Genomic DNA, 13,756 nt, shown 5'->3' on the forward strand with positions numbered 1-13,756 from the left:
CCGTAAATTTTAATCTTGATTAATTCCACGAGAGCCAACCAGAGAAGCCGTCTTATCAGGAAGGCCTTCTCTGATTGGTTCTTGAGTAAATTAATCACGGTTGAAATTTAAACGGCTTTTGTGCAACCGGGCCTTAGTGAGTTTGTGAGTTCTTTTGTGCATTCATATTTTTCAAATTATTCAACCTTTATAATACAATAAAACTTGAGTTAGTTATTCTTAGTTTCTCCTTCAAATTAACTCTGCATTCAACTGTGAATTATATTAGAAGAACATTGGAAAATTTAATAGGAACTGAATCAATTGAAATATAACTGTATTCATATCAAAAATTTCCATAGTTTTACAGACTTCCCAGAATTTTAGATTTTTCATACTGAACAAATAAACTGGCTTACTTTGCATTGAGATTTTGTAATTGATGTCATGTATGTGAAAACCTATCTTGAATTTGCTACAAAAGAAAAACAATTCCGTTATAAATTCCTTCTATATTCTTTTGAAAATTGTAAATAAAATAAATTAGGTACCGTACAAAGTACTTTAATCTAATTTTGAATAAAATTCCAATTTTAGCAGACTTGACCACCCATGCTTTTTCAATGTATTGTATTAATTGAAAGCAATAGATTACTACTTATTTTGAGCTTCAGATATATTTTTAAAAAATGGATTAAAAAATGAATAGGAAAATAGATGAATCATAAATGGAAAATAGATTGACTGAATTTAAATATTCAATAACTTTCAATCATAAATGACATCAATTACTATAAATAACAATCAACTTGAAACAAAACATCACATCACTGCTAAAAACTCTTTATCAACATTTTCATGTCAAGATCATAAATTTTTGAGCTGGATAAACAATTTACGCATTAAAATTTAACGATTGCTTCATGCTATGAATGTGATGAATTTCACCTTCTACTACCATAATTATTTTATGGTGCATTTATGGTTTCATGGATGTTGCGTCATTTATGGGAGCGTCGATATGCTTACTTCAGTCAGGTCCACGTTATAATGGCAGTGGAGAAAGATAGGAGAACCCTTTCAGTAGAGGATAGATGATGCCGGTATATCTGATGTAATCATAGCCACATCTAATAAAAGGCCCCGGCCTATGATATTGCAACGTCGCAGCGTAGGCCTAGAATCTAATACGTGATTGGCGAAAAAGATCAGCTGGTATTTTTTTAAATATTTTTCACCAATCATGTATTAGATTCTAGGCCTACACTGCGACGTTGCAATATCGTAGGCCGGGACCTCAAATTTGAGGTGGCTATGATGGAATCTCAACTGTTTATTCTTTCTTGTTTGAAATGTCGAATTTCATACGTCAAGAAAATAGATTTTCAATGATAGATTTTTATAAATGAGAATGAATACTTTGTTAATATATAAGTTTGAGACCTTTGTTCTGTCTTTTTGTTGTTTTACTTCTTACAGGAATGTACTGTAATTGAAATGCTCAGCATATTTATTAACTGTTATGTATATTGTTGGAAATATGTTGTGTAATAACTTTTGTGACAATTATAGTCAATGTTATTTTGTAATAGCCAATGACATTTAGTGATAATAAATAAATAATCAACGGTTTTTCTTCATTGTTAAAACACGATCTGGAAACGTTGCGGAGGTGCAAAGGGATGGAGCTATGTGCTTTGTGGAATGACAGACAAGGATAGCGACACCAATATCAATCAAAAACTGCCATCAAAACGTAAACCTCACTTTAGAAAACGTTACTATAGAAAAATGTGATGGGGTGAGGTGAGGTGAACGGTGGAGCTCCAATGTGTGCTGTCGGCAGTGGTGCGCCGGGCTGGCGGCTGCAGACAGCACGAACACGAGCAGCCTACCTAGAGCTATTGGGCGATGCGGTTTTTGTTGGCAATGTCCTCCTGCATTACGGTTGCCGTATGGTACAGTTTGAGCAGGTCCAGAGCCTCTTGCGCCTGACGTTTGTCGCATAGGAATCGGCCGCTCGCTTCTTTCAGCTGATCCAGAAAACTCCTACAAAAATCAAAGCAAATTGAGAATATAAAAAAATTACCATTAAAAATATTCACGAATAGAGTTAAACGATTTCTGTTGACGAATCCAATTTATGAAATAGAAGAGTTCTATGACGTAGTTGACAATATGCTTGATTAGCAACTAGGTACTCTCATGGGTGAACTAGTCATATGATTATGTGTTATGAGTGTGTTTTACTTATATTGTTATGAAAATAAGTATATTTTTATGTTTATAATTTATTGTAATGACTTCCTGCTTGTAATAATTATGATTCAATCTATCATTGACATTTGTAATGCAATTGATGTTCTCGATTAGCTGCTGCAATAAAGTATTTTGACTTTGACAAATTATCAGAATAAAGTTCCACCAATCTCTCAATTTACGATTGCTGATCAAAGATCGTGCCTTACTTGACTTAAGATCAATTAACCGAGTTGCGATCATTGCGATAGTTCATTTTACAGCGGGTAAATTTAATAAACATACTTTCTATTTAGTATGTTTCTATTTGACTTCGTAAAATAAGTTGAGACTTGGCTCTCCATCCGAAGAAATTACAAGGTTTCCAAATCGTGCAAAATTGCAACTTTCTATCATTTCCAATTTCACGTCAGAATTGGATGTAGAATATCATCCCCGATATGCCAGTAGTGCTGAAAAAGTTACAGGATTAAAAGTAAATTCAATTTTTTTTATGAAATCGCGAAAATTTGTTTTTCTTTTGAATACCTCTTTTCTCAGAATCATGGGGCATCGTAATGCGTGAGAATGTTATATCAAATTAACGGGGAGAATATTTCCTTTCTATTGCTATCTGGATCATTTTTATCCGACCGATAGTTATTTTTCAATTAATGATTATGTTCGTCAATGTCCAGACATTTCGATCAGAAAACATAAAATTTTCTACATGCTAGGAACGTTTTTGTTTCAAAAGATAAGTCGGTGGTGAAAGCGATAAAGTTTCTCAGAAATAATTTAAATTATTTTTTAATGGTCAAAATTAGTCGCAAGAACTTATTTTGGCCTCTCAGGAGTTTCAAAGTCAAGGATTTGAATATCACCATTTGCTATCAATAGCTGGAACCAACAAAAACAAAATACAGAACGCTTGAAAAATTCAGTGCATGCAAGCCTTAAGATTATCCTATACTATTAAACGAGCAATTCCTGTTTAGACGTTTATATATGTTTATATGTCTGTATGTGACCGAATCTCGAAAACGGCTCTAACGATTCTCACGAAATTTGGAGCAAAGTAGGTTTATGATATGAAAATTCGATTGCACTAGGTCTCAAACCTGGGATAACTCGCTGAAGGACATTAAAGGATAAATACGTCCTTGGGAAAAAAGCTGGAAATTTTGTCGTCTGTCGATACCGTAATGGAAGTTTGTGACCGAGTGCATGCGTGGGATCTCACGAGAAGAAAAATTCAGCAAAACTTATTTCCGTTTATTTCTCTTTTTTTAGAGAAACATGTTTACTTCGGAAAGTAACTATATGCTGTTAGTGTAGAATAGTACATAGTATATTAACAAATATTATAGCAAACATAATATATGATTCTAAATCGAATTCATAGTAGGCTATATCTATTTGTAATTGATGATGTGTGAATAAATTGTTATTTTGGTGAGTGATAGTAGCTTAATCTAGATTTTGATTTGGACTGTAGTATCAATTTGAAAAGGGACAGTTTTGGGCATAAGCCTGTTGTGCCTCCTCATATAACTGTAAAAATAATTATTGTACGACTGAAAAAATGAATAAATGAATATAAACTATAAATTCAATCTTTCGCTACAAATTTTCACGCTTTCACCACCCACTTACCATTTAAAACAAAAACGTTCCTAGCATGTCGAAAATTTCATGTTTTCTGCTCGACATTGACAGACATAATCATTAATTGGGTGGTTACTTTATTTGTGTACTCACCTATCGGGTATGATATCTGTGAGACTGTCAGGGTCCATGTCTGATAGCAGCTCCAACTCCTGACCGCCCAGCATGCTAACATGAGCCACGTCACCATGGATACGACTCAACAGTGGTCGCACCGCTCCGTCTCTCCCTCCTCCGCACCGGTCCCCGTCCACCGTGTCGCCAGGTATTCTGCGCATTCACTACTACAGTCACACACACACAATACACACACACACACACACACATCCGGTCGGTTCAGTAATTCTATAGTGAGGTCCACGTTATAATGACAGTGGATAAAGATAGGAGAGAAGCATTGCCGAGTCTCTGTCTTGTATAGCTCTGTCTTGTGAGCCTTCTATAGCTGATACAGGTTTATTGATGTAATAATATCATAGAGAAACAATAGCGTAAATAGATATCCCATGGTTTGGGGCGTTTATGTTGCAACTTTTACTGTTATCTCAAGCCGATAACTGTCGATTATTGTCAATTTTTACTGTTTTGTTGGGGTGATAGTGTATGAACGACACAATATGAGAGACTACCAGCGTCACACAGCTGCATGGGAAAGAACTACGTGAACTATCGGCTTGGTATAACAGTAAAAGTTGCAACATAAACGCCCCATACCATGGGGTATCTACTTGTGCTATCGTTTCTCTATGGTAATATTGACTGTTCATTCTCGTTTAAAATAATCAACCATATTTTATTAAGCAAGAAATGATATTTTCCAATTATTTCATAATGAATTTTCATAATTAAGATGAAATATTTTGTTAATTAATTATTAATCCTACATTGTTAAAAGACGATCTGGCAGCAGAGCAAAGCGAGAAAGAGATAGCGTTATCCGCTTTGTTGAATTATAGACAAGGATAGCAATTCCATTGCTAATCAAACACTGCCATTATAACGTGGAGTCACTATAAGTAAATTTTATGGCCGGTTTCCGAGCTCGGGATTTAGCTGAGTTCTCGACTTCAAACAGCTGGAGTCAGAAAATTGGCTTACCGGAACGGGGCGTAGTCGCAGTCCACGTTCAAATTGAATTTGTAAAAACTAGAAACTTTAACACAAAATAAAATACAGAGAAAACAGTGTAGAGTTTCAGCTATTTTGAATTATTTAGGAATGTTTCATTTTGTCAAGGAAAAACGTTTCCAATTATAGAAATGAGAAAATAAAGATTACTATAAAAACTGTGACTACGCCCCGTTTCGGAAAGCCAATTTTCTGACTCCAGCTGTTCAAAGTCTTTAGCTTAGCTGAATCCTGAGCTCTGAAACCGGTCCTTAGACTCAACTCACACTTGCACGACTCAAGTCGAGAAGAGACTGCAACTCGAGTCCCTTTGCGACGCAGCATGTGCATGCAAATGGTGACACTCAATCAGACAAGTCGATTCTAGACTCTGCAACCTGCTAATGAGACGGTGAGACTGAGTCGAGCGGCAACTCGACATGTTGGTCGAGAAGCGACTTGAGTTGCGTGGTACCGTGTATTTTTAATCAAGTGAGGTTAGAATTTGAACTTTGAAGGCTCATCTTCATGATTGAAGCGCACAGTAGAAACATTTTCTTTCTTATTGCTTTTTTTTTGTTCCATTATTTTAAATAAGACAATAAAAAGAATTAGATAAGAAAATATATTCATTATAATTATTATAAAATTTGTTACAGAATTTATTTAACAATTCACTAGTTACAAAGGCTAAAAAAAATTATTAAATTTTTTTTCTTAAACTATGTTTTTTGTTCGGAATTATCAGGTATATTCATTTTCTTCTTTTTAGTTCGCAATTAACACTTTTTCCTTGAAGTTGTTTTTGATAAAGTGAGATTAGAAACGGAGTAGCATGGAACTGAAACCGTGTGAGTTGAGCCTAAGACTCGGTTGAGTAAAGTTGGCTAGCTAGCACTAACTATTGTCCATTCGACTTGGAGGAATATGCGGAGCAGAGAAATGGAGGGAAATCAGCCAATTACAGTGATGCATAGAGTCATATAGGAAGAAGCGCAGTTGCCAATTTGTCGATTAGACTCAGTCGACTCGGTGACTGCTTTCAGAGAGGAAACTACGTATGCGATGCGTATCATGAGTAGTTGAACACTTACTACCAAGGTCTATAAATACAGGTCATGACACAATCCCGTGATTCATTGCAAAATCGCCATTTTATGGGGTTCTAGTTCACCAATTTTCAAATTTATCAGCTGTTATCATTATAGTTGAACAACATGATGTGTTATTTTGTTATATTGTTCAAGGAATATTGCTTGGCTTTGAATTGTAAAATAAATTCTTCCCACAGAATAATAATATTTAGATTCCAACTAGGAACTGAATCAGACTGAATTTTTGATTTTTAGATTGGGAACTTCAAACTCTTTTTGAGGTTTGCCTTTTGTCCCAATGCCTTATGAATCTTATAACAAGTTACAAGAATAAGAACAATTTTTAATTATTAAAAAAATAATTTCTGAGCCATTTATTATTGGAATTTTATTGTTAAAAAATCGAAAACATGAATTTACATATTATCTGAACCAAAATATTGTTTTAAAAAAGCATAATGCATGATTTTGAGCAGATTGGAATATTTCAAATGTACCGCCAAGAAGACCCCACATAATGGCCGCTCCATAAGGAACACGAGTGTCATGACCTGTATTTGTAGACCTTGCTTACTATAAACTACAGAACGCTCTAGCACGGTACTATGGCCCTACTTTTCTCTGCTCCGCTTATCCTTCCAAGTCGCAAGTTATTTTGTATGGACTAAGAGAGCTCAAAAGATTTTGTCTATTTTTCATGCGTTTTGTATGTAATTAAGGATTATTATTTTAAGGTTGCGTTTGTCTATTATAGACTTATTTTACATCTTTCTCTTCGAAATTGGATTTTCTACAACTTCTGTAAAAAATATTTGTGTTTATTGTACATTTAACATAATAAATCTGCTTCAAACCTTGAAGGAACTTGTTTTTTGGGACAACGTTTCGCGTATTTCGTCACATATCTTAAAAATTACTGTAGCTACAGGTCTGAGAACGGTTTTATTCATTTTTTTCAGTTCATTTTACATAGAGTACGCTAACAAATACCCGTAGGACTTCATTTCAGCAGGGGAACTGAAATCCAGACGAAATCGTTCACCCTGTAAAACTTGATAACCAAGCATTTTCAGACCTATGTTAATTGGAATTCTTTTTCTTCTTTTGATGTGAGGAATCACGCCCTGACTTATGGGCACTTTTTTCAGAGCACCCTGTATGAGTGAGGTCCATGTTATGACAGTGGAGAAAGATGGGAGAACACCGTTGTCGACTCTCTGCCTCTGCCTTCTATAGAATACAGTTAATACCGGTGTATCTGTGAAAGATTAACTTTTAATTCTTGTTTAAATGATCAATTGAATTTTATTCGTCAGGAAATTATATTTTTTAATGATTAAATAATAGATTTTTATAACTGACATTGAATAACTTAATCTCCACATTGTTGAAAAAAGATCTGGTATCGTTGCAGAGGTAGAAAAGGATAGCGCTGCTTTATCTGCTTTGTCGAATGATAGTCAAGGAAAGCAGCCCCAATGTTGATCAAATACTGCCATTATAATGTAATAGTACTCACTAAATAGTATGGTATATCATGTTATGCTAAATTTTCTCTATGATAAATGGGCCAAAAATTCACTTCTATGGCAATCTGTCTAAGCATTACAGAGAAAAACCTAGAGATGATGTTTTTACCTCAAATGACGCCCTTGTTGCACCCATTTCTCGCTATCGGCCAACACCATTAGACAAGTGTTGCACTCCAAAGTGTTGAAATACTCCTCTTCGTCTACCTCTGTGCCGTCTAGCTCCAGAACAACTTTCACTGGACCAGTCATGTTCAGCTTTTCGCAAGCTGTAATTCACACAAAACCGTGTAAAAATCGGAAAAATATTTAAAAATACAGTTCAAAATAGCAAACATATTTGATTGACCTCTCATCATAGCTAGCATTAAGCTTAGCCTTAGCCATGGACAGGAGATAGTACAAGAAGATATATTATCCCGTGGTATAGGACGTTTATGTTCCAATAACTTAAGCTGATATTCCTAGCAATTATTTTGATAGTCCTAGCATGAAAATCTCTAGAATTAATGTTCAGTAACATTTTCACCTCAAATTGAAAATAGGCTCGAAATTCGAGAAAATGTGATAATTCAATTTTGCAAACTGTTGATTCTATTAAATCATTCACTATAAGTAACGTCGTCACATGAGCATTCGTCACACGAATGCACTATGGCTTTGTTTACGGAGGTAGTGCACCAGCTGGCTCAGATTTTTGAATAGTAGACTTGAGATGCGCGTGAACACTAGCGTCACGTTATCAATTTTCATAACGGCAAGTGAAGTTGTGCGAGTGCGCCACACCACATTTTTTTTATAAAATTCAATTTAGTTACTATTACTTTTTGTGTAGTTTAGAAGTTGATATTGTGGTAATTATTCATCTTCTCTATATCTATAAAAGGCTAAGCCCCCACAGACTGAAATCACACCACAGCCCAAACTACTAAGCCTACAAACTTGAAATTTTGCACAATTGTTTATGGTAGCCTCAAAACATCCACTAAGAAAGGATTTTCAGAAATTTGCCCCCCTGAGGGAGCTGGGGCCCCCCCAAAATTTTGTACTTTTTAACCGCCCATTGCACAGCAAAGTCATGAGGAACTTTTTTGTTTAGCTACGAAAAATAATTAGATCTATGCAGAAAAATTCCGACCAGGAGCAGAGAGTGGTCCAGGAGAGGGCATTTTTTGAAAATGTTCATGTAAAATCACACAATCAGACTTTAAAACTCTGCACAAATATTCTTCAAACATGCTAGACGCGCACTAAGAACGGATTTTGAGATATTTTGCCTCAAAGGGTTTCAAAGGATGAAAAAGGATCCTATTTAGTAAGGTTATGAACATGGTAAGGTGAATGCCATATGGAACTGAGATTAAAATATTTTTATCAATCAGCTGATCGAATTTAATTTTCTGTGGATCGAAAGCGCGAGCTTGCCACATGTTTGTACGCTTGGCCAGTTCGGTCGGTTTGCGCCTTCTATCAGCTGTTCTATCAGTCTCATACATTCCGATTAGAACAGAGCACAGAGATTTTCTTTGGTCAGGAGTTTGTTGATAATTCTTTTTTTCAAATTCAAATTTTATTGCAAACAAAAATCACATTGGAAAATTTCTTAATAGACAACAAGATTACAAAAACGAGATGTAAAACATAAACTTACATTTATTCGTAGCACGGCCAGAAAAAGACAAACTTGAGTACTAGTCGTGAGTTTATTCAATATAACTTATATTTTTGTGTTAATATTTTGTGAACAAAAAGTACGAGTTGATGAGAGATGTGAGTAATTTCTTATATTTGATCTAAATGGTTATTCATATTGTAGTAGTTGGCGCCACTACAAACAAAGTTTTTTATTTTGTAGCTAATAAATTTCATACGTATTAATTGTCCATAATGCATCCAGTGTCCATAATGGAAGTGATTGAACTACTCAAAATTAATGGCTTACTGGTCCTTCAAAGAATTTATAGTATTCCTGGTGATTGAGCCTGTCTTTTTTCAGCGTTGACTATTGATAATGAAGCTTTATTTACAACTAGTTTACCTGACGAACTTCGTACCGCCAAAAAGTCAATGTATCTCATGTCAAACTTTACTTTATTTGGTGAATCATGAAATTTATCTGACAATCAATATTTTCATTTACATCTGAATACGAACTTCCTATGTGCTTAGTCATGCAGCATTCATTATTCCCAAAACATATTCTTCTCAATCAATTGGTGATAATATCTGACAGTAAAGCGTTGAATTTAAAAAAAAAAAAAATAGCTAGGACAAATCAGTGTTTCAAAGATGAATTCAATGTTTTCATAGTTGTTGATTGTCAATAGATGGTCCATGATATATGCGGTGTACGATGAATCACCAGGAATTACATACTCTTTCCATTTTCCATTTTAGGATGAATACGGTATGAGCTAAGCTAAATAAAAAAATTGTAAATTATTCTTCCATTAATGAATGCAATATGAACAACTCTCTTCCATGATGTGAATAATTTTTTCCAACATTTTCCGGTTACTCAATGATAGGGGTGTGATAATTATTTGTATAGGTCTTCTAAGGAACCATTATCTACAGTTGGTACCAATCAACTACAGTTCAACTCCAAACTACCGTTGTAATACCAGTAGCCTACACATTTTATCAAAGGGTGACGTGTTTATTACAGCAGGTAACTTTAGATGCTAAATCATATTATCTCAATATGATCTTGAATCATGATCATCTTTCCGTTCTTCGGTAGCCGCTCTGTCGACAGTTTCGAAAACATAGGTCTGTAAAATGGATTAATAAATAATCATTATTAGCCACCCTATTAAAATTTCTGGTCAGAAACCATCCCCAATATTCACACATCATTTTTCCAAAGTTTCATACCGTTATGTCAAGCATTTTTCAAGTCATAGGGAACAAACACACAAACAGCCATTCATTATATATATATATATAGCCTCTCTAAATGGAGGTAGAATGATAAGGTTGACAACTTTCAGTTATGTTGTTTTAACATTTTTTTTTCAAATCACTTTCAAAAAGTTCATGTAGTACCTACTATTGAGTTTGAGACACTTCTTTCGCTATCATAGTTTCACAAATATTCTGTTCCACACTCCTATCTCTTGCAGTCGTTAACAATATCTATAATAAAATAAAGAGTTGGCTTATACACGTACGGGATAGGAAAATTATGTTTGACGCATCATCACGTCTGAACTACTGGACTAATTAACTTGAAATTTTGCATATAGGCTAGATTCTTAATTAACCAAGGATGGTTAATAGGCCTATTTTCAATTCTTCAAAACTTCATTACATCAAAATCAAGTATGAAAATAGATCCTTGCGAAGCACGGGTTCCTGCTAGTATTAAATATAAAGACTAAGAAATTGTCAATAACCACAGATTTTATTAAAATTTAGAAAGACCGGTTTCGGTTGTTACACCATTGTCAATCTCTGATAAACTACAACTAAATACAAGAGCAGCAGAATTTATACTAGTAGGCGAGTATTTCTATTTGTCAAGGGCATGAAAGCCTGCCATTGGCCCAGCTAGATTTAGACAGTCTCCTCCCACTTAACAGTATAACAGAAACGTCACAAAATGGCGGTTTAAGCAACAGAAAATTTTTGATAAGAAAATTTAGTTTCAGTACAAAATAAAAACCAAGAAAACAATAGTTAAAAGATAATAAAACCAATGGGTAAATACAAAACTAACGACTAGTTTAGTTTTATCATAACATTGTTAGCATCCATTAGTCATAAGCTATTTGTTTTATTATCTTCTACTTGTTTTCTTGGTTTTTATTTTGTACTGAAACTAAATTTTGTTATCATGGCGGGTCTGTTGGCTTAAACCGCCATTTTGTGACGTTTCTGTTATACCGTTAAGTGGGAGGAGACTGTCTAAGTCTAGCTGGGCCAATGGCAGGCGTTCATGCCCTTGACCAATAGAAATACTCGCCCACTAGTATAAATTCTGCTGATCTTGTATTTAGTTGTAGTTTATCAGATATCGACAATGGTGTAACAAGCAAAACCGGTCTTTCTAAATTTTATTAAAATCTGTGGTTTTTAACAATTTCTTAGTCTTTTTATTTAATATTTTTTTGTGAAGCTAAGTGACGCTGGTAGTCTCTTATAATGTGCCGTTCTTACATTCTCACCCTGCCAAAACAGTAATAAAACCAAGTATGAAAATAGACAGTAGTCGATAGTAATTGGTTTGGAAATTTGGAACATAAATTACTCCTATACAATGAGATATTTTGTTTTACTATCTTTTCTTTATGGCTTAGCTTATGGCCACGTACCAAAGAGTTAAGGTCTTAGTAATTGAAGAAATATATAAAATCATATATATAAGATGATTTAGTATATTGAAAAAACTATCTTTGGTGATGTTATAAAATTTGGTAAGGTATTCACAAGCAAAACATAGAATTTACCGTACCACATTCTGAATTGGAGTACGTAACTGAAAAACAACCTTTGAATATGTAATAAACCTTGAAATTCATAATATTAATTTGAGATAAACAAAGATAAGGAGTTAGGACTAGTTAGTTTTACTCATTTAATGAAACATAATTAGTTGATGTGGTGGTACCTACCTATGATAGGTATCTAAAATTTGACATGTCTTTGGATTTTTTGCCTTTTTTTACCTTCATTATGGACATCAAATCAATAAAGTTCCTTTAGCAATAATGATGCAATACCAGAGATTTTGTATAGCGGATAAAGAATATTAAAATTTTATACTTTTATACATGATCTATTCAACTTTTATAATTTATAAGTTTTAATATTGAAACAAATTTTCTATTACCTTTGTCGACAAAATCCTGTAGAGAAGAAGCAACCACGCCAAATTTTCGCTCCCGGCTCCAATCTACCACTTTAAAAGGAATGCTTTCCGAACATCCATCACCTTTATCCATTTTGTTACCTGTCAAGTTTTTGAAATCCCTTAATAACTATTCAACAGAGGAACAGTGCACACAGTACGAAAGCGGGTCAAATCGAGTGAGACAGTACGAGTCGAATGACACAATTTTAGTTCTGGAACTAGAACATCGCGGGATTGCACTGTTATTCAAGTATTACGGGAAAGGATGCAAAGTGTGACCTAGTTTACAGAATCTAGCACTACTGTCTCCTTCTGAAGAGATCAATACTTAACCTAATTCTAGTTTCATGACAAGATGGCAGGCTGACTGACCTAAATACGAGACGATAGTATGAATAAGTTATCAGTAGAAGTTAAAGAATTATTCATGAGCAGTGACTTGGATATCATGAGAAATCGCTTAAGAAGTAAGTTACATGGAATAACAAAGTAATGAATGTTTCGCAATTGCTTTCATTGAGGAAAAAAATCTATTAAGATTACTATAAATTACGCATAATACATGACAAATTATTAAAAATATGTATTAGAAAATTCTTGTGGTAGGAATATATAGAGAAAACATTTCAATATGCCTTTTATGCTCTACAAATGTCCAAAACACATCAAGTAGGCCAGAGCTATTTTTAGTTTCTGTTTACGATGACAAATGTAAAGAAATCAGCTTAAAATGCAAGTAAAAGTAATATAAACCTACCTTATATAATTTTCTTAGATTGATAATGTATAAAAGTATAGAATATTGGTGGAAAATTGTATAAAAGTACAGAATAAAGCCTACTGAGCAGTCAGTATTGGTAAATAAATCAATAACCTCACTTCATCGCATGCGCCATGATCTAGATTTTAGCGACCATCATCAGCAGCAGCTGATTCAAAACGATGTTGATGAAACATTGATTGTGTTCATGGGAGGTTGTGGTACATGTACGATTTCGACCAAGGATACGAAAATGCGTTCGGTGGAGCTTTTGACAGTTCAGGTACCGGTCGCCATCTTGGAACAGAGTGGAGTGGTGCATGCTCACTTGCACCACGTACATGCTCACTTGCACCGCTCGAAAGGAACTACCCATTGTAAATGAACAAACCCAAAGTTCAACTCTAAGCTTTGACCTAGTACCTCGAAATTCTGCTGTAATTACTATTCTTCAGGGCAGCTCTAATACTTTCATCATTCAATGTTCATTATCAATTTTTTACCCAAGTGGCATGCCTTCTTATTT

At 34.4% G+C, this 13,756-nt stretch overlaps 1 protein-coding gene across 1 annotated transcript; it reads right to left on the reverse strand.

The window, feature by feature from the left end:
• Positions 1–146: 146 nt before the first annotated feature.
• On the reverse strand, positions 147–13,381 carry LOC120356129 (DNA fragmentation factor subunit alpha-like). The gene is made up of 5 exons (XM_039444972.1): positions 13,228–13,381; positions 12,450–12,569; positions 7,725–7,884; positions 3,979–4,155; positions 147–2,028 (listed from the first exon to the last, which is right to left on the reverse strand). Exons 2-5 carry the CDS (start codon positions 12,559–12,561, stop codon positions 1,881–1,883), a joined length of 597 nt encoding a protein of 198 aa, XP_039300906.1. The 5' UTR covers positions 12,562–12,569; positions 13,228–13,381; the 3' UTR covers positions 147–1,880.
• Positions 13,382–13,756: the final 375 nt, after the last annotated feature.

Source organism: Nilaparvata lugens, unplaced genomic scaffold, assembly GCF_014356525.2.
Source record: "Nilaparvata lugens isolate BPH unplaced genomic scaffold, ASM1435652v1 scaffold5886, whole genome shotgun sequence".
In the NCBI taxonomy this organism is placed as follows: Eukaryota; Metazoa; Arthropoda; class Insecta; order Hemiptera; family Delphacidae; genus Nilaparvata; species Nilaparvata lugens.